The sequence below is a fragment of the Balearica regulorum genome, chromosome 18, assembly GCF_011004875.1.
Source record: "Balearica regulorum gibbericeps isolate bBalReg1 chromosome 18, bBalReg1.pri, whole genome shotgun sequence".
In the NCBI taxonomy this organism is placed as follows: Eukaryota; Metazoa; Chordata; class Aves; order Gruiformes; family Gruidae; genus Balearica; species Balearica regulorum.
The window spans coordinates 14,176,350-14,202,555 of NC_046201.1; the positions used below are offsets into that span (position 1 = coordinate 14,176,350).

The following is a 26,206-nucleotide window of genomic DNA, read 5'->3' on the forward strand; positions in this document are numbered from 1 at the left end:
CCACTGATTTTCACTCCTCTGTCTCCCACATCTTCGTATGTCCCCATCCCTTTGTTCCTTTAAAGTTCTCATCAGTCCTAGCACTGAAAGACTATTCTGATAAGTTGCTGCATGTCCCCAAACTTTGATCTACCTATTTAGATTGGGACTCACTCTCTTATAACAGTGATAGAGTTCCTAGTAGAGTTTTGCCCATACTGTTGTAATGCAAACCATGACATCATATTTACTAAATCCAGAAGAGTAGAAGTCCCACAGATGAATGTGTGTCAATGGTAGTGAGACATTGGCTGATTCATGTTTAATAAAACCTCATGCTTTATTTTACCCATAGTGAGAAGCATAAGTCATTGACATTTGAAACATAAACTTTTTTCAGGTCAAAAGCAGGGGAAAGAACCAAACAAAATCAATTTTCCTCTTCTGTCTTCATCTTTTCCCTAATCCCTGAGGCAACAATGGCAAAAAATAGCTCAGGGAAGAAGGTGCGAATGTAAACTGCTACTCTGGGGATAGGGTTAGCCATAAGTACCTCCTGCTTCTTACTGCTCACTGTGCGCAAGACTTCCTCTGCCACCTCCACTGGGTGCACACCATATGCCACCTTTCTGAAAAAGACTGTAAATCAGAGAGGAGTGAGAGCTACAGACAGACAGACAGATCTGAGGGAATGGTGGTGAAAAGATACACGGTTAGTGCATCAGTCAAATGAGTTAAACTCCTACGCACTTTCAGTCCCTTACCCCTTCCCTTCCCCTCATCAGTACGTCCCTAAGATCTTTTTACAATTTTGAAATAAAATCCTCACAGTCCCTAAGAGAAGAAGAACTTGAGTGCAGTGGACCTCTCCCTTGGGACCTTTCATGCTCTGCTTCACCTCCATTTCCCATGCCCTGGTATATTTATTTTCTCACATAATGTTGTCTCTTTCCATGTTCCTTCTCTTTTCACCAGGCTCATCTGATCTCTCCAATCTCTCTTTTCTGTTGCTCCCCTAACTTGTTCATCCTTCCTGTCATTTCCATTCTTTTCCCTGTGGTCCTTTCTTCTACCTGGGAAATGCCTCCATGCTGCCTCATGGGCTTCATCTACTGACTGTCTTGATGCATCAAATCTTACATTTCCAAATAGATGCCTCCCAGTTGCCAGGTGCAGGTTGGCGATGGTATGAACAAATGAAGGTTGGATTCACAGTGCCGACAGAAATATCAAATTCTTCCATTTCAGCTCTAAGGCAATCAAAAAAGCCTACAGCAGCATGCTTAGAAGCAGCATCTGAAAGAAAGAAAAAAAACCCAACAACCCCACATATATATGTTTGAATATATGAATGCATGGATGTGGATATATGATAGAGCTCCATAAAACATGAATGTTTGGAAAATTGAGCATGGAATGATTAGCCAAAAAGCAAAAGAGCAGTGAATTATTTCACTTGGTGAAATCATCATATGATGTATTTAAAACAAACAAAAGAAAATTATTTGTACAGGGCAATTATGCATGAGGCATGCAGTCAATCTCCCAATACATCTCAAAGAACATGCGTCTAGATTTTCCAATCAGAAATATTAAGTCCTGGGTTAAGGAATAATACTTCTATTATCTCTACAGTTTAAAAATGTCTTTGGTGGATGGACAGCTGTCCCTGAGATGAGTCTCTACACCATCTGTCGCTGCAGTCTGTGACACATCAATAAAATGCAGTGAAATACATATCCATTTCTGGAAGGCAGGAGTACTAAAGTTTTGTAAACTAATTAGGCCTTTGCCCTGCAGCAGCAATCTAAGATGCTTTTAATATTAAAGTTAATCTTAAAGTTACTAAAGTAACTAAATGTTAAGAATTTTTTAACTCCTCTTAGTGCCTTTTTATTGAGAATGGTGTTAAAGAATGCTGATAGTATGTGAACCAAAAACCAGAACTATGTGTTAAGTGCAGCCAAGCTGCAAAGCAGTCGTCCACCTTGTATTTGACTCGGTTTGCAGTAAAAATATAATCTGTGCATAATATAATCTAAAATATGTCAGGTGGGCTCCAGGAATGGAAAGAAGCTTCTCTGTTCATTTGTTTTTAAGTTCCTTCTTCTAGCAGCTTCATTTCACGCCACATAGGTATTGGTAGAGGCATTGTAAAAACTATCTCTGATAGCTCTTCAGCTACTCATGATTTTATACACATACAATGTATCTTGACACAATCAGTTGTTTCCTAGATGGAAACCATTCCAGATGTCCCATCAATGTACTGTTTCTTTTCTGAGCCTTTTTTGTAGTTCTTCTACTTTTTTTGAGATGGTCGACCAGAATTGCACACAATGCTTAAGATGTGGGCACTGCATAAATTTATATAAAGGCATAAAGACAATTTTTTTTTTTTTTCTATATTGGTGTCCTTACAGATTCTGTAACTGTATTTTGCTTTCATGGAACTGTAAGTCACAATCTGGAGGTCTCACAGACCTTTTAATTCAGAGCCCATCATCCACTCTGACCTCCTGTCACAGTTAAAAATGTCTGTTTACATCTATCCCATATTTTCTATCCACTAACTTTGCATTTTATTAATATTTCATCATAATTCAGTACAGCTTAATTTCATTAGGAACTTTGGATGAAAGATCTTGAAAATTTTCTGGAAAGCCAAGCAGAATATAATTACTACATGTCCTTTTAAACTCCCACACATAAATCCATTAAGGGCATGAGTCTCCCTTTACAAAGCAGTTCCTAGTATCTACCAGTATGTTATATTTATACACTGCTTCGTTCTTCATTATGATTTCTACTAATATGCCCAGTACAGATGTTAGACCTACAAGTTTGATGTTTCCTGAATATTTCCTAAGATCATAAAAACACCCCTTGCTGTCACATTTGACATCTTCTTGTCCTCAAGTACCTTAGGCAGTAGTTGTACTTCAAAGATAATATTTTACCTAGTTTTTCTTGAGTTCCACTTTGATTTTTTTGGCCAAATACTGTATTAATAGTTTATTGAATTGGGATGCAAATTAACACTTTTAATAACCTATTATCGGTGCCATGGAATACTCACAATTTATGGACTAGAATGTACATTTTTGCTATGTTTAACTTACAAGCTGCACGAAATGGGATTCCTATTTTTCCTTGGATACTATTAATTAGAACAATTTGGCCAGTTCTTCTTGAGATCATGTTGGGAAGAATGGCTGGGGGAAAAAAAAAAAAAAAAAAGAAAGAAATAAAAGAAAGCCATATAAGTAAAAGGTCTCAATGTATTTAGTGAAAAGAAGTGATAGCTGAAGTGTAGATAGCAGAACTTTAATGAAGGTTATCTCAATACTGCAATCAAAAGTATCACAAAATCCAGTAGCTGGAAATTGAGTGTCTTCTAGACTTCACTTGGATTCTACATGCAGATTTGGGTGCAGTATTAATACATTTAATTGTCAGCTGTCTGCTTTCGAAAGTGTCTGATTTCAAAACCCTTGCAAGGGTTTTGAAACCAATTGTCTTTGTAACAAAGGCAGGAAGCACAAAAATGAGAGTCACCATATGCAAAATACAATAAGCAGAAAATTTAAAAAAACCCTGTCTTTCAAATATCTGCTTATATATTTTTTGACCAACCTATTTCCAAACCCAGACACTCCTGTTTTGATCTTCTTCACCTCAATTTCAATACATTGATTTTCACAGAATTGGTTTCTATTATAGTGAAGAAGACAAAAATAAATGCAAATGAAACAGTATAATGCCAATGTCTTGGATCTCAATCTTTAAGTGGCGACAGCAAAACAGCAAACATAATTTAAATACCTTTGGTTAATGTTATAGGTCCAAAATAGTTGGCATCCATTATCTTTTTATCAAGTTCCAATGAAATGCTCTGCACTGCTCCTTTCACCTTCATACTTGCATTGTTGATCAGTATATCCACACAGCCATAGCAATTCAGGATTTCCTTAGCTACATCTTGAATGCAGTTTATGTCTGAGATATCCAGAAGTACGAGCTTTGGTGCGTATGTCTAATAAAGAAAAGACTTATTTCAAGGATACCTGTTGTGTAAAAATGTAATTCTATTTACTTGTCTTGTAAATTATTTCACCTTGATATCTGAAGAAAGTGCTTTTATCATTCCAACAAAAATTTTGATTTGTCTTTTAACCCACTCTAGAAAGAACATGCTTCAGCAATAGGTATTCATAGACTGAAATTCAGATGAAGCAGAACACCATGGGAAGGGTAAGCTGGACTAGCTCTACCCTATTGAATTTTGACTCTCTTGTAGTAGTGGAGACAGATAGACATGGGGAGGGGGGGTGACTTCTACCACTCCAAGTTATGGTCTTTCTGTAAGCAGCCCTCTGGAGAATTTTGCTGATCACAGAGTTTAGGATATAGTGCTTTGATAGATAATTTACATATACATGGGGGCAGTTGGAAGGCAGGAATGGTTTGTTCAGCTATAGGTTATTCAAATAGAGTTTACATATGTATAATTTCTGCAAAGATGTAGATTTTATCAGCTATGGGACAGAGGAATGAAATCTGAGTGTCTTCTCTTAATATATTACTATGACAATGTAATGCAGATCCCTTAGTCATACTTAGTATCTTTTTCTGTGCAGACTAACATGAACACACTATGTTCATAGTTGATGAATGAAGCTCACTGCAAAAAAAAGGATCTAACACAAATACTTGTTGGTCTGGTGAGCAATGGCTGTAGAAATTGTGTGATGCCTTCAGGAACACCTTTGCCCTGATATGAATCAACTATCTGTTCATCACAGAAGGAAAGCTTGCCCATGAGCATCAAAAAACCACCTTCAAAGAACCGGTAGAAGTGGCAGCCTGGCATGCCTACTTGTATGGTGACTCAGTCAGTGGTAATGAGGAAAGGGCATTCTTATTCACATGCTCCCATGCCCTTCTAGCTGGGACTTCTCTCAAAGTAGTGGAGAAACTCAAAATTAACTCAATTTTTAGACTCATTTCCCACTCTAATTATGTGAAAAATGAATGATAATTCCTGTGATTAAATGAAGCACTTTGGATCCCTTTCATCCAAATTAGCATTTCTAGTTAGGTGGCTTGTTCAAAATGCAGGACCACTTTACAGTAATTGCTTTGAATTAGCTCAAGAGAACAGGATGTGTTGCTTATACTTTTGGCATCACGCTCTGAAGACTTTCAGAGGTGTTTCTCTCTCTCTTTCTGGACTGTGTTGGGTGTGTTACCTGGGTGACCAAATCACCATTAACAGTGAATCACGTTTCAAGTATCTTTTATAGAAGAAGGAGGAAGTGAGTAGGTTGAGGTGTATCAGGGACTGCGAGAGAGAGATAGACTATTGGAATCACAACCTACCTTCCCTGGGACAGGACCAACAGGAAGGTAGGATGCATGATACAGAGGATTCCCTATCCTCTCTCTGCCTGGCTGAACACAATGACTTAAGGTATAGGGAAGAATGGTGACAAGTTCCTGCCCAGTGCAGCAGAAGCATCTGCCCTGTGACTTCCCCACCTTCCCGGGTGCCCTTGCATAACAGATATGAGGCTCTGCAAGTGGAACCAAACGATAAGGAGGACAATGGTTCATCTAACTTGGAAGGTGTTGCTGAGGTTGAGTTGGCCTATGCCCTGCATCAAAACTCCTTCCATAAAGAAAAAAAAGGTGGATCATTGTCATAGAAGACTCCCTTCTGAAGGGAACAGAAGGCCCAATATGCAGACAGGACCCACTTCTTAGGAAAGTCTCCTGTCTCCCTGGGGCTTGAGTTAAAGATGTGAAGAGAAAGCTTCCTACACTGATAGAGCCCCCAGATTATTATCCATTGTTGATTTTTCAGATAGGCTGCAATGAAGTTGCAACAAGAAGTCCGAGGGCAATCAAGAGAGACTTTAGAGCCTTGGGACAACTGGTTCAGGGATCAGGAGCACAAGTAGTGTTCTCCTCTACCCCTCCAGGTGCAGGGAATTATGATAGGAGAAACAGGAAGAGCCAGCAGATCAATAACTAGCTCTGAGCTTGGTGTCACCAGTAGGACTTTTTTGATCATGGGTTGGTCTACAAGACACCAGGCCTGCTGGTGACGTATGGGGTGCACCTGTCTCAAAGAGGGAAAAGGATTTTTCCACAGGAGTTAGCAGGGCTCATTGAAATAGCTTTAAATTAGATTTGAAGGGGGAAGGGGATAAAAGCAGACTCGCTAGAGATAAGCCAGGGGGTGACATGTGAATGTTTGTGGGATGGTGTGCTAGTGAGGTCATTTTGGTCTGACATCTCAGTGGAGGTAGGAGTTGCAAAGCCATGTGACAGCAAAGACACAAGGGTTATTGATGGGTTAGAAACCACAGAAGGTCCGGTAGGAATTAGAGCTTCTCCCCTTAAAAAGGTGATGAGATCAGTAGCCCAACTCAAGTGCATCTACACCAATGCACACAGCATGGACAACAAACAGGAGGACCTGGAAGCCATCGTACAGCAGGAAAACTATGATACAGTCGCCATCACAGAAACACGGTGAGATGATTCACACAACTGGGATGCAATGGATGGCTACAAACTCTTCAGAAGAGACAGGCAAGGAAGGAGAGGCAGTGGGGTGGCCCTATATGTTAAGGAGTGTTTTGGTTGTTTAGAGCTTAATGATGGTGACGATAGGGTTGTTTATGGGTAAGAATCAGAGGGAAGGCCAACAAGGCAGATATCATGGTGGGAGTCATTGACCACTCAACCAAGATGAAGAGGCAGATGAAATGTTCTACAGGTAGCTGGGAGAAGTCTCACGGTCACTAGCCCTTTTTCTCACGGGGGATTTCAACTTACCAGACATCTGCTGGAAATACAATACAGCAGAGAGGAAACAGTCCAGGGGGGTTCCTGGAGTGTGAGGAAGATAACTTCCTGACATAGTTGGTGAGTAAGTCAACTAGGAAAGGTGCCCCGCTGGACCCGTTGTTTGCAAACAGAGAAGGACTTGTGGGTTATGTGATGGTTGGAGGCCATCTTGGGCATAGAGATCATGAAATGATAGAGTTTTTGATTCTTGGAGAAGTAAGGAGGGTCTGCAGAACTGCTACCTTGGACTTCTAGAGGGCAGATTTTGGCCTGTTAAGGAGTCCCTTGGGAGGCAGTCCCGAAGGGCAAAGGAGTCCAGGAAGGCTGGACATTCTTCAAGAAGGAAATCTTAAAGGTGCAGGAGCAAGCCATCCCCTTTGCCAGAAGAAGACTGGCCTGTATGAACAGAGAGCTTTGGCTGGAACTCAGGAAAAAAAATAGAGTTTATGGCCTTTGGAAGAAGGGGCAGGCAACTCAGGAGTACTACAAAGATGTCATTAGGCTATGCAGGGAGAAAATTAGAAAGGCCAAAGCCTAGCTAGAATTTGGCTACTGCAGTTAAAGACAATAAAAAATGTTTTTATAAATTCATTAACAACAAAAGGACAGCTAAGGAGAATCTCCATCCTTTATTGGATGTGGGGGGAAACATAGTGACAAAGGATGAGGAAAAGGCTGAGGTACTTAGTGCCTTCTTTGCCTCGGTCTTAATAAGACCAGGTGTTCTGTGGGTACCCAGCCTCCTGAGCTGGAAGGCAGGGATGAGGAGCAGAATGAAGCCCTCATAATCCAAGGAGAAGTGGTTAACAACCTGCTACAACACATAGATACACATAAGTCTATGCAGCCAGATGGGATCCACCCAACGGTACTGAGGGAGCTGGCAGAAGTGCTCACCAAGCCACTTTCCATCATTTATCAGCTAACCTGACTAACTGGGGAGGTCCTAGTTGACTGGAGGTTAGCCAATGTGATGCCCATCCACAAGAAGGGCCAGCAGGAGGATCTGGGGAACTACAGGCCTGTCAGTCTGACCTCGGTGCCGGGGAATGTTATGGAGCAGATCATCTTGAGCATCATCATGTGGCCTGTACAGGACAACCAGGCGATCAGGCCCAGTCAACATGGGCTCATGAAAGGCAGGTCCTGCTTGACTAAGCAGATCTCCTTCTATGACAAGGTGACCCGCTTAGTGGATGACGGAAAGGCTGTGGATGTTGTCTACCTGGACTTTTGTAAAGCCTTTGACACCGTTTCCCACAGCATTCCCCTGGAGAAACTGACTGCTCAAGGCTTGGATGGGCATACGCTTTGCTGGGTAAAAAACTGGCTGGATGGCCAGGCCCAAAGACTTGTGGTGAATGGAGTTACATCCAATTGGCGGTCAGTCTCAAGTGGTGTTCCCTGAGGTGCAGTACTGGGGGCAGTTCTCTTTAATATCTTTATCAATGATCCGGACGAGGGGATCGAGTGCACCCTCAGTAAGTTGGCAGACAACACCAAGTTGGGCAGGAGTGTTGATCTGCTTGAGGGTAGGAAGGCTCTACAGAGGGATCTGCACAGGCTGAATCGATGGGCTGAGGTCAATTGTATGAGGTTTAATGCTAAGTTCTGGGTCCTGCACTTGGGTCACAACAAGCCCGTGCAATGTTACAGGCTTGGGGAAGAGTGGCTGAGAAGCTGCGTGGCGGAAAAGGGCCTGGGGGTATCGGTTGGTAGCTGGCTGAATATGAGCCAGCAGTGTGCCCAGGTGGCCAAGAAGGCCAATAGCATCCTGGTTTGTATCAGGAATAGTGTGGCCAGCAGGACTGGGGAAGTGATCGTGCCCCTGTACTTGGCTCTGGTGAGGCCACACCTCGAATACTGTGTTCAGTTTTGGGTCCCTCAGTACAAGAAGGACATTGAGGTGCTGGGGTGTGTCCAGAGAAGGGCAACGAAGCTGGTGAAGGGTCTGGAGACGACGTCTTATGAGGAGTGGCTGAGGGAACTAGAGTGGTTTAGTCTGGAGAAAAGGAGGCTGAGGGGAAATCTACAGCTACCTGAAAGGAGGTTGTTGGTCTCTTCTCCTAAGTAACAAGCGACAGGACAAGAGGAAATGGCCTCAGGTTGCATCAGGGGAGGTTTAGGTTGGATATTAGGGAAAAATTTCTTCAGTGAAATGGTTATCCAGCATTGGAAAAGACTGTGTCAGGAAGTGATTAAGTCACTGTCCCTGGAGGTATTTTTAAGATGTGTAGATATGGTGCTTAGGGACATGATTTAGTGGTTGGACTTGGCATTGCTAGGTTAACAATTGACTTGATGATCTTAAAGGTCTTTTCCAACCAAAATGATTCTATGATTCTATGATTATTTTACTGGATTTAAAATGCTTTGTATACTTGAACAAGGTGTTTACATCAAGTTGTGAATTTTCAAAGCAGGGTGAGGAAATACTTACCATACTGGGGTCTGCCACACTAATCAAAGCATCATACAAGGCTTCTAACTTTTCCCATGTTCTGCCACACAACACAAGCCTTGCTCCTCCTGTGTGAAACACCCGAGAACATTCTAGGAGAGATATACGTTCAAAAGAAATAATGACAATAATAATTTCATTTTGTTTATTTTGCTTGAAATGGGATGCTGATTTCACTAATGATGTTGAATCTATGCTTTAAAATTCAGTAATTTTGAAAGAATAAATATTTATGAGAAAATAGAAAGCACTAAATGGCAATAATATATATGTGAGTAATAAATTATAATTTAATGTAATGGTATAATGCACAATTAATGGTACAGCACAATGGTACTATTTAGTGATGAGATTTAATAAAAATTTAATTAAGAAAAGAACAATATGTGAGCTAATGGATGATGTGTTTTAGTTAGAAAAATTGTTCTAATTATCTTTCTTCCTTAACTCTCTCCAGATACAGACAGACTTGCTATAAAGAAAAATATTTACAAAAATACATGCTTAAGCTTATTACAATACAAAGTGCATTTTTTGCAAACCTTCATGTAAACTGCAGTATAAAGAAGAAAACAATCAACCCCAGCAAATAGTAAAACTAGGTCTGTATGCTACCTTCATGAAACTCTTGGCAACATGAAACTCATCTACAACTTTAAGAAAGAGCAATACAGAGAAACTCACCACCCACTGGCCCACAGATGGAGCACCAGTGAGGGAGGTTTTTCTTCTACAGACCCTTCCCTCCATACATAATCCATCCCAAGACCTTTATCTCCTGAGTATCAGACCTTCCCAGTAGTCGGCAGAGGAATCAGGGACGAGCTTGAGCTACCTCTAGTTCTTCTACATTCCCTGAAGCCTTCTTGAGAAGGCCACTGAGAAGTTTCTGGATATGCTGGGCTGGCAATGCTTTCTCTCCTTGTATTCAGGGAGATTCTGAGCTAGGGGTTCACCCCAGTTTAAGCTAGGTCTTTGGGGAGGATTCTTTTCCCTTCCTTATGCAAGAGAACCGCAACTGTGATTTTCTGAAAGTGGGGATTCACATAACAAGAGGAACTGGCAGTCAGTGTTACCCATCATCCCACCTCAGTGGCTACAAGACTGCAGCCAACTTATTAGTTTAGGTCTTCATGGGACTATGTGATCAACTCAATCCAGATTATGAAGTACCAGACTGAAGCATCTTGACAGCATGTGTTTGGTCTATTTTCTTCTTTAGGTGCTGTTGAGGGAGAATATATTCCTCGCTGTCATGTCAGTTTGACTAATCTGTATGACAGTTACATATTCAGCATGGGAAGAACAGGAATACGGTCTTATAATCACTCTTATGCCTTTCCAGCCTGTTTGATTTGTCTTAGCTCCTATGGCCTTTGCTGAATTGTCAACAATACAACCCTAGTGCTATAGCTGTCTGTCCTCCAGAAAGCATTTTCTTCAGATTTCAATACCCACAGGCAAATCCAGTTATGCTAATATGCCCATCTTAGATTTCTTAAATGCCCATATTAAACTCTTAATATCTACATGGAAGCACTTCTGGATCCACTCTTCTATTTTTGTAAACCTGTGCAGCTGGAGACTTTTATTTATGAAATCTTTTTTATTATTTATAACAGTAGGTTTTTTAGTATCTTTTTTCTAGCATACAAAGATTTTGATTTAAAGCCCAAAAGATTATTTGCCAGTACTAGGGCAACTACACCAGTGTTTTTGCTATAATCATAACAGTTGGGGCAACCTTGTGAATAAAATGTGACTACTGTGTGAAAAGCAATAAAAGGGAAAAAGGGAAAACAATTATGTTCTCCTCTAGAACTATCCTGGACTTTTCTGAGTTATAGCACTGAGAAGAAACAGGAATCAGGTTTAAATAACAACCATAAACCATTGCAAACATCTTCAATCATCATAGGTTTTGTTTCTCTTTTTTAACTTTGATGAATGTCATCTTTAGTCCAGAAATTCTAGCATGTGGGAAAAGGAATTTGGCTGTTGCCTAAGAGCTCAAATATGCAGCAGCTGGCCAGACAGCTGGTATTTTAAAGCTCAAGATGAATGGTCATCACATATGCATGAGTGGACTGCACAGTAAATTCTGCATGATTTGGAATCATTCAAGTCTGCAGATAAGTTCTTGGTATCACCCTATAGGATAGTGGTAGTAGATGTTTAGGATAATAAAATAAAATTGCTTTGAGTTATCTCCTTTTTCATCTATGTGAAAAAGGATGTGGGGCAGTGGAGGAGGGGAGTGTGGAACATGACACGGTGATTGCTTTTGGAGTCTCAAGAGACAAGCAAAAAAAAATTGTTAATAAGGAAATTGAACTTAGGAAAATCTTCCCCAGAGGTCATGCAGTGCTGGAGTAAGATACCTGGAGAAATGTTTAATACATGTTATTTATATTTGGAAGTTTCCAAGATTTGACTTGAAGCCATACCCAACCAGGTCTAGCACTGGTGATGTTCCTGTTCCAAGCAGGACTTTTGTCTAGAAACCTTCAGGCATTCTGTGATTCTACGAGACACCCAATCTCAGCTGGAGAACTCTAAATCATGCCTCTCCAAATAAAAATACTGAAGTACAACCAATCAGAGAAAGTACATGCTAATACTACATACAACTGAAACTGAAGTGTGTCAGGGAAAGGGAAAGACCAGGTGGGATATGGAGGTCAGATTTATTGCATACCTTGTCCTAACAGGCTTTGATAAAGAGCACTCCTTGCCAGCATAGTGTGCATTTCTTTTGCAGGTCTCTGCTCTGTTCTGCTAAAGAATAATTCTGTAAGAGCATTCCCTTTCCCCATCTATTTTCTGCTTGAGAGTGCAACGTTTCCAACGGACAGCAAATCTTCATCGAAAATGCCAAAATGTAGCCTCAAGCTGTGTTTGCCTTATCAGGTACTTGCATCTAGTACCCCTCAAGTGATGCCTAGAACAGGACTGTATGTAAGCAATAAATGACCCAGTACCTTTAATCTGGCAGCACCATGTAGGCAGGAAATATGTGCCAAGAAGTAGTATATTCTAATTGGCTGGCCACCCAGGCAATAGGGTTGTATAAACAGATAAATTATCAAATACCCTTTCCTTCTGTCCCTGAACCCACCATTACATGTAGCCAGGCAGCCCAGTTTAAGGTAATGGAGGATATCAAGGGAAGAGGAGTAACATGGGTGACAAGGGGGCAGAGATATGAACAGGGACAGAGGGGAGACCACTGCTGTTTACAGGGATCAGGAAATGTTGACATCCTTAAGGGCTGAGAAGGAACATGTAAAGAGTAAGGTGATACCTGTTTATACTGATTTGCTGCTGCCCTGCAGTGACAGCCTGTGTAATTAGATCTCATAGTAGCAACATGCTAAAAATAGCACTTCTAATGTGCTTACAAAACCTCTCATTCTATTGAATTAAATAAACACAAAATAATGCAGTTCCTAAAAGTTTACCAGCCACCAGTCCCTGTGGCTGAGACTAAAAATGCACATTTAAAAATCGTAGGATTGGTTTAAAAATATATTTCTTAACTTCTGCTTCATCCAGGTTGTTATGAATACATACAAGGTAATGTATGCACATTTTATCACCTAGAGAGTGGTTCCCTGGCTGTTTCTGTTCTCTGACACTGAGAAGAAATGAGACAACTTACCCTTGCCCAGTCCAGAGATGGCATCTGTGATCACCACCACCTTGTTTTGCACAGCTGACGTGGACAATAGCCACCTGACTGACTGATAAATATAAATAATTCCACTGATCCCTAAGAGAAGCAATGGTAGAGCAAGTACAGCAAGAATACCCATCTCTGCAGGAAACAAAAGATCATATGAGAGTAACAGAGAGTAACAGTAGCCAGTTACAAAACCAGTAATAATACATTCATTATTTTTTAAATTATTCTTATCTAAAATAGCTATGTTTTCACATATAGAAAATATGGTAATTGGCATGCCAAAGGCTTGAAGCAGTGGGAGCTTGTTTTCCAATCTATGGCTTAATATTATTATTTCATAAACAGGGTAATATTGTTTGTCTGTTTTCCTGATCATTGCATGGTCTAATCAAATCTGGATTCCTTTTGTTCAAAATTACTTTATGTTGGCAAATAGAATTTTAGTACAAATACTGTCTTGAGGCAAAACATAGGCTAAAATATAACACTGAACTTTTAGTTATGTTGCTATTATAGGAAAACAGATAAGCTTTTAATCCTAGTTTCAGATAAAAGACATAATGGAAGTGGTTTTGGTTCTAAAAGAGAAAATAGAATCACTTACTATGGCTATGAAGACTCCAGGTACAGACAAAGCATTCTTTTGTATTTTTGTAAATTTTTGTATTACAGGTTTAATTAAAGTCCTTTAGCAGTTTCATAGAACATTGCATTTGTTGAGACTGCTTGCCCTGAATGAGAATGGCTATGTATAGCCATGTGACAGAGATACTTTAAAAGTAAATATAGCATCTACAGTGTGATTCGCATGCCTGACCTATCTAGACCAACAGGCTGGGCTGTCATGTAAAAGCTACTAGTACAATATCAATTCAATGGTACAAAGAAACATCTACCTTTCTGTTTTGCCTTCGGTTGTAGTTGTTCATAGGACTGTCTCAATTTCTTGTCATTGGCCTTCAATTAACTTTACACGTAAAAACATTTGCATAAAGCCCTTGATAACAATAGATCTTCAAAAACAAGCAAAAGGTACGATAAAGAAGTTGCCACTTGAAATAATCACTGTTCAGCAATATGAATGACGTATGTATATGTCAGGAAAAGGTCTCTGAGCAAGCTGGCTTGGGAGCCAGTACCTCACACAGAGCTGCTGTGGATAGTTGAGTGCTGGAACACAGACCAGGCTGGCATACTGTGCTTCCAGGTGCCGCAGGCTGCTTGTCACTTTTAGTATCTGCAAGGCAGATGTGCCTCTTTCCCAGCAATTTCAGGACCATAGCAACTTTAGGTAAGTGATCTAACTTTCACATTTCCTGCAGAGAGACATTCTCTGTTAACCTGACAATCACAGTTATGGGTTGCCCTTTGGCGTTCTAGGGAAAAGAATGGTTTACCATAAATCATTCCTGTTTTGCTGTTTCAAAAAATTGTATCACAGTCTTAAAATTGTAAGTTTTGACAACCAGATTTAGTAGTCCTGTCATTGCTGTGTAACTGATGCCCTACATTCTATATTCTACTTTTCATCTCCAATAAGAGAATGACAAATCTACAAATGATGGGGAGTCATTGATATTGGAGTGTTGTAACAAGGAACAAAGACTTCATGGTTAGGTCTGCAGGTACCAGGACAGTGTTAGCTTTCAATGAGTGGGAAAGGATAGAAGGTTATTCAAGAGGGCATAGGAGAGGACTTTTGGACATAGTTTGTAAACCTGACTTGCTCTAGAAGCTAATGACATTGGGAATCAAGATGCATATTCCTGCTTGTGAAAACTGAAGTTGCCTGCCAAACAACCTATGATTTAAGATTTCCAAACCACAGAATTGTATAATGTGCCAACGTCTGAAACACTGTGTGCACTTCCAGCTGAAAAGACTCCACAGTGAATGACAGATATGAATAAATACCTATTTTCCAATGCAAAATGGTCATGGTGTCCTGAATTTTTCATCAGTTTCCACAGGAGAATGCAAAAACATTAAGTCAAATGAGCCGAGAAGTCATGCAAGCCATGTGCAGAAGCTGAGAGGAAATCTGATTTTCCATCACCCCATCTTCACCTACTTTCAAAGCATTAGCCTTAAATAAACAGATATGCATTTCCCTATTAGTAAGCAAGCTGTTTTTTTCCTTTTGTGGAACAGACTATGTTGTTCTTTAATTTCTTCAGGGTTCTGGAACCATTTTTCCGTGAAGGTAAAACATCAAAAAGAAGTGCACACTAAAGAGGGAGGATTTGTAGGAATGTCCTGGTTTTCGGCCAAAACTAGCCAATGCTCAGTATATAAAGGCGGCTGGCCAAGGAAGAGTGGCAGCTCCAAGACAGGCTGAGTGTGTGGTCACTGGGTCGCGGGGTGAGAAATTGCATTGTGTAATCACTCATTTTGTATATTCTAAGTACTGTTGTTTTTTCCCTCTCCCTTGCTGTCCCAGTAAACTGTCCTTATCCCAACCCACGAGGCTATGCCTTTGTCTTCCCATTCTCCTCCCCATCCTGCGGGGGGGGAGGGGTGAGTGAGCAACTGTGTGGTGCTCAGCTGCTGGCTGGGGCTGAACCATGACAGTCCTTTTTGGTGGCTAATGTGGGGCACGAAGGGTTGAGATGACAACATATCTGACCAGAGCGTGTTAAGACAAAGTTGTGATAAGTATTTATTGTATTATTTAAACAGTGCTGGTCACAATGGTGTTTTCCTTGGTCACGTGGCTGTGGTATATAAACCCCTTACTTGCTGTACATATTCCATGTTTATCACCTCTGGGAGAAGGGTCCAGATTCTCATTTTGCTGTGCTGTGAGATATCAACTTATGATATGATAACATCAATGGTCACGAGCTTAAGGTGATATTTGTATGGGGACTTGCTGTCATGTCTGTACCTCGGATGACATCTCTTTGAATTTAATAATAATCACACTCAATCTATGGGGAAGACATGGTGGGGTGATACTTTCTCCTCCTCTTTCACCTCCCTTTTTCCCTTCAGGCTGGTTACAGCAGCTTTTGAGAATTTTGAATACCCTTGGGATGTTCAAGCCAGCATGTTCCTATTTCTATGTCTCCTGAATGTGTTTCAACTCCTGTTCAGGGTTACAAAAAAATGTTTTAAGAATACCGCCCAGAGATCTTCCCCGAGGATGAATAGTCAGGGGTGGCATCGCATGTGGGAGAATATGGGCAGGTATCTAGAGAACTTCTCACCCCCAATGATTTGGAACTTCACTCCCGAACAACTAATGGACCCTGATAAAGTGATAGAATAGTTGAAAGGAAAATGCTTATTCCAAGCAGGCACAACTTACCACACTGTGCTGGGCCCTGGCCAGTATCTTCGAAAGACTGCTCTATATCAGGCAGCACCATCAGGAGGAAGAGAGGGAAAACAGACCAACAGGCACTGTGGCTACTCCAACCCCTGCCACAGGCACTGTGGCTACTCAAACCCCAGTGACAGGCACTGCAGCTGAGCCAAAAAGCAACCTGTACCAGTGTCAGTCGCCCCTAGAAGAATAAATACACAAAGAAATCAGTCTGCTTAGAGAGGGATGATGATGAACCACGATTATCACAAGAACAGGAGGAAGAAGAACAACTGTCCTGGTTCTGGCAAGGATAGAGCTAATTTCACAAGGAGCCAGGACAGGTGAGCCAAGCTGGCCAGGGGCTAGTCCATGCCATGTGACATCATGCTCACCATAAAAGGGGGCTAGTCGGGCAGGGGCGGGCTTGACGTGGCTCCGGGACAGGCTGAGCATCCAGTCGGTCGTGGGATCGGTAAATCATTCTCTGATATCACCCATTGTTAGTATATGTTATCAGCACTGTTGTTGATTGTTTTCCCTCTCCCTTGCTGTCCCAGTAAACTGCCCTTATCCCAACCCTTGAGGCTGTGCCGTTGTTTTTCTGTTCTCCTCCCCATGCCACTGGGGGAGGGGTGAGCGAGCGGCGCATGGTACTTAGCTACCGTCTGGGGCTAAACCACGTCAGTCCTTTTTGGCGCCCAACGTGGGGCACGAGGGGTTGTGATAACAACAAGTCTGACCCGAGTGTGTTAAAACAAAGTTGTTATAAGCATTTATAATGTTATTGAAACAGTCGCTGGTCATAATGATGTTCTGTTTGGTTACATGGCTCTGGTTTGTAAACCCGTGTTTACTCTATGTAATCCCTGCGGCGCTGTGTATCACCTCTGGTTCGTGTGGGTTCGTGTTCTCATGTTGTTGTATCGTGTGATAATGACTTATGATATCACTGAGAGTCATGAGTCTGAGCTGGTATGTGTATGTAGCATTTGGTCAGGCCTGTACCTCGGTCAATATCTTTCAGAATTGATTAATAATTGGACCCAATCTATGGGGAAGACAGGGGGGATACTTTCTCCCACTCTTTCACCTCCCCTTTTCCCTTTTGGTTGGTTACAATTTTTGAGAATTTTGAATATCCTTGGAATGTTCAGTCCAGTATATTCCTATTGCTAGGTCTCCTGCATGCTTTCCAAGTCCTGTTCAGGGTTAGCAAAAATTTTTTCAAGAGTGCCACCCAGGGATCTTCCCCAAGGCTGAATGGTCAGGGCTGGCATGGCATGTGGGAGAGTATGGGCGGGTATCTAGAGACCTTTTCACCCCCAATGGTTTGGAGCTTCACTCCTGAACAACTGCAAGACCCTGATAAAATGGTAGAATATTTGAAAGGAAAATGCTGTGGGGATTCTAAGGAGACACAACTTACTGCGCTGTGCTGGGCCCTGGCCACAAACTATCAAACACTGCTTGATAGTAGACAGCACCATCCAGAGGGAGAGAGCGGACCCACAGGCACTGCAGCTGCCCAAACCCCTGCAACAGGCACTGCAGCTGCCCAAACCCCTGCAACAGGCACTGTAGCCGAGCCAAAAGATCGACCCATACCGGTATCAGTCACCCCTATACACAAAAAGAAATACACAAAGAAATCGGTTCACTTAGTGAAAGATGATGATGAATCAGGACCATCAGGAGAACAAGAAGAAGAGCCAGAACCAGAAGTGATCACTCGATCTCTGTCCCTGAGTGAGTTGCGAGATATGTGGAAAGATTTCAGCCGCCTTCCAGGGGAGCACATTATTACCTGGCTGCTCCACTGCTGGGATAACGGAGCCAGTAGCCTGGAACTGGAGGGCAGGGAGGCCAAGCAGCTAGGATCCTTGTCTAGGGAAGGGGGCATTGACAAGGCAATTGGGAAGGCGGCGCAGGCCCTTAGCCTCTGGAGGCGACTCCTGTCAAGTGTGAGGGAAAGGTATCCTTTCAGCAAAGATGTCGTATGTCGGCCAGGCAAGTGGACCACTATGGAGAGAGGTATCCAATATCTGAGGGAATTAGCTGTGCAGGAGATGGTTTATTACGATCCGGACAATGCACAGTTGCCCACAAACCCCGATGAAGTCCACTGTACCCGACCCATGTGGCGAAAATTTGTGCGAAGTGCACCATCATTGTACGCCAACTCACTGGCAGTAATCAACTGGAAAAGTGAAGAGGTACCCACAGTGGACGAAGTGGCCAGCCGACTCCGGCAATATGAAGAGAACCTTTCTTCCTCCCTCGTCTCGGCTGTGGAGAAACTGTCTCAGGACGTCCGGCAACTCAAAGAGGATATATCATACTCCCCACCTGCACAGACCTGTATTTCAGCTGTTAGGAGTAAGCATTTTTCTGCTCCAGAGAGGGGATATGGAGCACACACACCACTAGGTATCCTGTGGTTTTACCTGCGTGACCATGGAGAAGACATGAGGAAATGGGATGGGAAGCCCACCTCAACCCCTCAGGCATGCGTACATGAGCTACAAGGCAAGACAGCTGTAAAAAGGAACTCTTCCAGAAAGAATGCTGCTCCAGTTTCCACCGGGCAGCCCCCCAGACCAAGTGAAAGTCCAGATTGCACTTCTGATCCTCTTGAAGGGACTTCTAAGTCCTTTTTGCAAGAGGTGAGTAGTGACTATGACGAGCAGGATTAGAGGGGCCCTGCCTCCAGCCAGGTGGAGGAAAGGGACAACAGGGTTTATTGGACTGTGTGGATCCGATGACCTGGCACATCAAATCCACAGGAGTACAAAGCCCTAGTGGACACAGGTGCACAGTGTACCCTAATGCCATCGAATTACGAAGGGGTGGAACCGATATCTATTTCTGGTGTGATGGGGGGATCCCAACAGTTGACCCTGTTGGAGGCTGAAGTAAGTCTAACTGGGAATGAATGGCAAAAGCACCCCATTGTGACTGGGCCAGAGGCTCCGTGCATCCTGGGCATAGACTACCTCCGGAAAGGGTATTTCAAAGATCCAAAAGGCTACCAGTGGGCTTTTGGAATAGCTGCCTTGGAAGCGGAGGAAATTGAACCATTGTCTAGTTTGCCCGGTCTTTCAGAGGACCCTTCTGTTGTAGGGTTGCTGAGGGTTGAAGAGCAACAGGTGCCAATTGCTACTACAACTGTGCACCGGCGGCAATACCGCACGAACAGAGCCTCCCTGGTTCCCATCCAGAAGCTAATTTGTCAACTGGAGGGTCAGGGAGTGATCAGCAGAACCCACTCACCCTTTAACAGTCCCATATGGCCAGTGCGGAAGTCCAATGGAGAGTGGAGGCTGACAGTAGACTATCATGGCCTGAATGAAGTCACACCGCCCATGAGTGCTGCCGTGCCAGATATGCTGGAACTTCAATATGAACTGGAGTCAAAGGCAGCCAAATGGTATGCCACAATTGATATCGCTAATGCATTTTTCTGAATCTCTTTGGCAGCAGAGTGCAGGCCACAGTTTGCCTTCACTTGGAGGGGCGTCCAGTACACCTGGAATCAACTGCCCCAAGGGTGGAAACACAGCCCCACCATTTGCCATGGGCTGATCCAGACTGCACTGGAAAAGGGTGAAGCCCCAGAGCACCTGCAATACATTGATGACATCATTGTATGGGGCAACTCAGCAGAGGAAGTTTCTGAGAAAGGGAAGAAAATAATCCAAATCCTGCTGCAGGCTGGCTTTGCCATAAAACGAAGTAAGGTGAAGGGGCCTGCGCAGGAAATCCAATTTTTAGGCATAAGGTGGCGTGATGGGCGGCGTCAGATCCCTATGGATATTATCAACAAAATAGCAGCCATGTCCCCACCAACCAACAAAAAAGAGACACAGGCCGCCTTAGGTGTTGTGGGTTTCTGGTGAATGCACATTCCGAATTACAGTTTGATAGTAAGCCCTCTCTACCATGTAACCCGGAAGAAGAATGATTTCAAATGGGGCCCTGAGCAACAACAAGCTTTTGAACAAATTAAACAAGAAATAGCTCATGCCGTAGCTCTTGGGCCAGTCCGGGCAGGACCAGATGTAAAAAATGTGCTGTACACCGCAGCCGGGGAGAACGGCCCGACCTGGAGTCTCTGGCAGAAAGCACCAGGGGAGACTCGAGGTCAGCCCCTGGGGTTTTGGAGTTGGGGATACAGAGGATCCGAGGCCCGCTACACTCCAACGGAAAAGGAGATATTGGCAGCCTATGAAGGGGTTCGAGCTGCTTCAGAGGTGATTGGCACTGAAGCACAGCTCCTCTTGGCACCCCGACTGCCAGTGCTGGGTTGGATGTTCAAAGAGAGGGTTCCTTCTACACATCATGCAACCGATGCTACATGGAGTAAGTGGGTTGCACTGATTACACAACGGGCTCGAATAGGAAGCCCCAGTCGTCCAGGGATTCTGGAAGTGATCACAGATTGGCCAGAAGGTAAAGATTTTGGAATGTCGCCAGAGGAGGAGGTGACACATGCTGAAGAAGCCCCACGTTGGGCGCCAAAAAGGACTGACGTGGTTTAGCCCCAGACGGTAGCTAAGTACCATGCGCCGCTCGCTCACCCCTCCCCCAGTGGCATGGGGAGGAGAACAGAAAAACAACGGCACAGCCTCAAGGGTTGGGATAAGGGCAGTTTACTGGGACAGCAAGGGAGAGGGAAAACAATCAACAACAGTGCTGATAACATATACTAACAATGGGTGATATCAGAGAATGATTTACCGATCCCACGACCGACTGGATGCTCAGCCTGTCCCGGAGCCACGTCAAGCCCGCCCCTGCCCGACTAGCCCCCTTTTATGGTGAGCATGACATCACATGGTATGGACTAGCCCCTGGCCAGCTTGGCTCACCTGTCCTGGCTCCTTGTGAAATTAACTCTGTCCTTGCCAGAACCAGGACAAGAACCAAAGATAATCACCTGATCCCTGTCCCTGAGTGAGCTGCGACATATGTGAAAAGATTTCAACCAACTTCCAGGTGAGTACTTCATTACCTGGCTGCTCTGATACTAGGATAATGGGGCCAATCTCTGGAAGTGACTTCTTTCAAGCACGAAGGAAAGGTATCCCTTCAGTGAAGATGTTGTATGTTATCCAGGTAAGTAAGTGGACCACCATGGAGAGAGATATCCAGTACCTCAGAGAATTAGCCACGCAGGAGATGGTTTATTATAACACACAGTTACCCACAGATCCTGATGAAGTCCAATGTACCCGACCCGTGTGGCAGAAGTTTGTGCGGAGCGCACCTTCATCATATGCCAACTCACTGGCAGTAATGGACTGGAAAAGCAAAAAGGCTCCAGCAGTGGATGAAGTGGCTGGCCAACACCAGCAATACAAGGAAACTCTCTCTTCCCCGCTCGTCGCAGCTGTGGAGAAACTGTCCCAGAATGTCCCACAACTCAAAGAAGATATGTCTTACTCCCCACCTGTACAGACCAGTATTTCAGCTATTAGGAGTAAGTGTTCCTCTGCTCAAGAGTGAAGATAAAGAGGGTACATATGTGTTGCAGTGGTTGGAGTAGCCACAGTGCCTGTTGGTCTGTTTTCCCTCTCTTCCTCCTGATGGTGCTGCCTGATATAGAGCAGTCTTTCGAAGATACTGGCCAGGGCCCAGCACAGTGTGGTAAGTTGTGCCTGCTTGGAATAAGCATTTTCCTTTCAACTATTCTATCACTTTATCAGGGTCCATTAGTTGTTCGGGAGTGAAGTTCCAAATCATTGGGGGTGAGAAGTTCTCTAGATACCTGCCCATATTCTTCCACATGCCATGCCACCCCTGACTATGCATGACTACATGAGTTGCAAGGCAAAACAATCACAAAAGGGAATTCTTCCAGGAAAAATGCCGCTCCAGTTTCCAGCGGGTAGTCTCCCAGACCGAGTGAAAGACCTACTCATATGTATGGTATTCTTGAAGGGATTTCTAAGTCATTTTTGCAAGAAGTGGGTAGCAAATATGATGAGCAGAATAAGAGGGGTCCTACCTCTAGCAAGGTGGAGGAGAGTGACAACTGGGCTTATTGGACTGTGTGGATCTGATGGCCTGGCACGTCGGACCCACAAGAGTATAAGGCCCTAGTGGACGCCCATGCACATTGTACTCTAATGCCATTGAGCTATGAAGGGGCAGAACCCATTTGTATTTCTGGTGTGACAGAGGGTTCCCAACAGTTGACTCTGATGGAGGCTGAAGTGAGTCTAACTGGGGATGACTGGGAGAAGCACCCCATTGTGACTGGGCCAGAGGCTCTGTGCATCCTGGGCATAGACTGCCTTCAGAGAGGTTATTTCAAAGACCCCAAAGGGTACCGATGGGCTTTTGGTATAGCTGCCTTGGAGATGGAAGAAATTGAACAGTTGTCTACTTTGCCTGGTCTCTCGGAGTACCCTTCTGTTGTGGGGTTGCTCAAGGTCGAAGAACAACAGGTGCCAATCGCTACTACAACTGTGCACAAGCGGGAATACCACACCAACAAGACTCCCTAATTCCCATCCATAAGCTGATTTGTCAACTGGAGAGTCAGGGAGTGATCAGCAGAACCCACTCACCCTTTAACAGTTCCATGTGGCCAGTGTGGAAGTCCAATGGAGAGTGGAGGCTGACAGTCGACTATCATGGCCTGAATGAAGTCACGTTGCCCATGAGTGATGCCGTGCCAGACATGCTAGAACTTCAATATGATCTGGAGTCAAAGGCAGCCAAATGGTATGCCACAACTGATATATCTAATGCATTTTTCTGAATCCCTTTGGTGGCAGAGTGCAGGTCATAGTTTGCTTTCACTTGAAAGGGTGTCCAGTACTCCTGGAATCAACTGCCCCAAGGGTGGAAACACAACCCCACCATTTGCCATGGACTTATCCAGACTGCACTGGAACAGGGAGAAGCCCCAGAGCACCTGCAATACATTGATGACATCATTGTATGGGGTAACACAGCAGAAGAAATTTCTGAGAAAGGGAAGAAAATAGTCCATATCCTTCTTAAAGCTGGTTTCGCCATAAAATGAAGTGAGGTCAAGGGATCTGCACAGAAGATCCAGTTTTTAGGAATAAAATAGCAAGATGAATGTCATCAGATCCCAATGGATATGATCAACAAAACAGCAGCCATGTCTCCACCTACTAGCAAAAAGGAAACACAAGCTTTCTTAGGTCTTGTGTTAAGAGGATGCATATTGCAAATTACAGTCTCATTGTAAACACTCTCTATCAAGTGACCTGGAAGAAGAATTATTTCATAGTGGGCCCTGAGCAACGACAAGACTTTGAACAAATTAAACAGGAAATAGTTAATGTGGTGGCCCTTGGGCCAGTCCAGGGAGGACCACATGTAAAAAATGTGCTATGCACCGCTGCCAGAGAAAATGGTCCTACCTGGAGTCTCTGGCAGAAAGCATCAGAGGTCGACTCCTGGGGTTTTGGAGTCAGGGATACAGAGGATCTGCGGTCCGCTACACTCCAACTGAAAAAGAGATATTGACAGCATATGAAAGGGTTCAAGCCACTTCAGAAGTGATTGGTACTGAAGCACAGCTCCTCTTGGCACCTCAACTGCCGGTGCAGGGCTGGATGTTCAAAGGGAGGGTCCCAGAAGGCAAAGATTTTGGAATGTCACCAGAGGAGGAGGTGACATGCACTGAAGAAGACACACCTTATAATAAACTAGCAGAAAATGAGAAGCAATATGCTATGTTGACTGATGAGTCCTGTTGCATTGTGGGAAAACATCAGAGGTGGAAGGCTGCTGTATGAAGTCCTACACGACAAGTCACAGAAGCTGCTGAAGGAGAAAGTGAATTGAGCCACTTTGCAGAGGTGAAAGCCATCCGTCTGGCTCTAGACATTGCTGAAAGAGAGAAGTGGCCGATGCTCTACCTCTATACTGACTCATGGATGGTGACAAATGCCCTGTGGGAGTGGTTACAGCAATAGAAGCAGAGCAACTGGCAGTACAGAGGCAAACCTATCTGGGCTGCTGAATTATGGCAAGATATTGCTGCCCAGCTAGAGAAGCTGGTTATAAAAGTGTATCACGTAGATGCCCACATACCCAAGAGCTGGGCCACTGAGGAACATCAAAACAACAATCAGGTGGATCAGGATGCTATGATTGAAGTGGCTTGGGTAGATCTAGACTGACAACATAAGGGTGAATTATTTATAGCTCGTTGGGCTCATGTCACCTCAGGCCATCAAGGAAGAGACGCAACATATAGATGGGCTCGTGATCAAGAGGTGGACTTGGTGATGGACGCTATCTCACATATTGTCCATGAATGTGAAACATGTGCTGCAATCAAGTAAGCCAAGTGGGTAAAGCCTCTGTGGTATGGAGGACGATAGCTTAACAATGGTATGGGGAAGCCTGGCAGATTGACTATATCACACTCCCACAAACCCACCAAGGCAAGCACTAGGTACATACTATGGTGGAAGCAATCACTGGATGGCTGGAAACACATCCCGTGCCCCATGACACCACCCAGAACACTATCCTGGGCCTTCAAAAGCAAGTCCTGTGGTGACATGGCACCTCAGAAAGAATTGAGTCAAACAACGTGACTCATTTCCAAAATAACATCATAGACACCTGGGCCAAAGAGCACGGCACTGAGTGGCTCTATTGCATCCCCTATGATGCACCAGCCTCCGGGAAAATTGTACGATACAATGGACTGCTAAAGACTTGTGTAGGGTTTGCGTGGCAAGGTTTTGGTAGCGGGGGGAGGCTACAGGAGTGGCTTCTGTGAGAAGCTGCTAGAAGCTTCCCCTGTGTCTGATAGAGCCAATGCCAGCCGGCTCCAAGACGGACCCGCCGCTGGCCAAGGCCAAGCCAATCAGCGCCTCTGGGATAACATATTTAAGAAGGAAAAAATACAGTTAGAGAGAGCTTTTGCAGCCGGAGAGAGGAGTGAGAAGATGTAAGAAACTCTGCAGACACCAAGGTCAGTGCAGAAGGAGGGGGAGGAGGTGTTCCAGGCGCTGGAGCAGAGATCCCCCTGCAGCCTATGGTGAAGACCATGGTGAAGCAGGCTGTCCCCCTGCAGCCCATGGAGGGAGGATGAGGGGGTGTAGAGATTCCACCTGCAGCCCGTAGAGGACCCCACACCGGAGCAGGTGGAGGCACCTGAAGGAGGCTGTGACCCCGTGGGAAGCCCGCGCTGGAGCAAGCTCCTGGCAGGACCTGTGGATCCGTGGAGAGAGGAGCCCACACCGGAGCAGGTGTGCTGGCAGGACTTGTGACCCCATGGGGGACCCACGCTGGAGCAGTTTGCTCCTGAAGGTCTGCACCCCATGGAAGAGACCCATGCTGGAGCAGGTCATGAAGGACTGTAGCCCATGGGAAAGACTCACGTTGAAGAAGTTCGTGAAGGACTGTCTCCCATGAGAGGGACCCCACGCTGGAGCAGGGGGACAAAGAGAGGAGTCCTCCCCCAAGGATGAAGAAGCAGCAGAAACAACGTGTGATTAACTGACTGTAACCCCCACTGACCATCCCCCTGTGCCGCTGGGGGGGTAGGAGGTTGAAGCCAGGAGTGAAGTTGAGCCAGGGAAGATGGGAGGGGTGGGGGGAGGTGTTTTAAGATTTCATTTTGTTTCTCATTCCTCTACTCTTGCTTTCTAAAGTCCTTCTCAGAGAGGAGCCTAGGTAGGGCTAGGTCCAGTCCTAGTTCCAGACTTGGTTAATGGTTTATGTTTAAAGGATTATGTGTGTAGCCACTTATCAGAGTCAATGTTTGCCTGTCAGAGCCCCCAAAGGACTTTCACTGAGACAGTTTCATAAAGTTGAAACAGATAGGTAATTTATTAAAGTGACAGATATAAAGAGTTCAGAATTGCCGATGATAAATACACTTCCTGCCATAGCGCTAATATGTGACTATAAT

General features: G+C 44.1%; 1 protein-coding gene across 2 annotated transcripts; it reads right to left on the reverse strand.

Annotated features, from left to right (window-relative positions):
* Nucleotides 1–294: 294 nt before the first annotated feature.
* DHRS7C (dehydrogenase/reductase 7C) lies at nt 295–13,737 on the reverse strand. 2 transcript variants are annotated; one of them, XM_075770558.1, is made up of 7 exons: nt 13,588–13,737; nt 12,960–13,115; nt 9,278–9,390; nt 3,805–4,015; nt 3,102–3,194; nt 1,120–1,275; nt 295–618 (listed from the first exon to the last, which is right to left on the reverse strand). In XM_075770558.1, the coding sequence occupies exons 2-7, from the start codon at nt 13,111–13,113 to the stop codon at nt 410–412; spliced, it is 936 nt and encodes a 311-aa protein (XP_075626673.1). In that variant the 5' UTR covers nt 13,114–13,115; nt 13,588–13,737; the 3' UTR covers nt 295–409. The 2 variants fall into 2 exon arrangements, with proteins under 2 accessions (XP_075626673.1, XP_075626674.1); XM_075770559.1 differs by having other exon boundaries at nt 9,278–9,366; nt 13,588–13,725.
* Nucleotides 13,738–26,206: the final 12,469 nt, after the last annotated feature.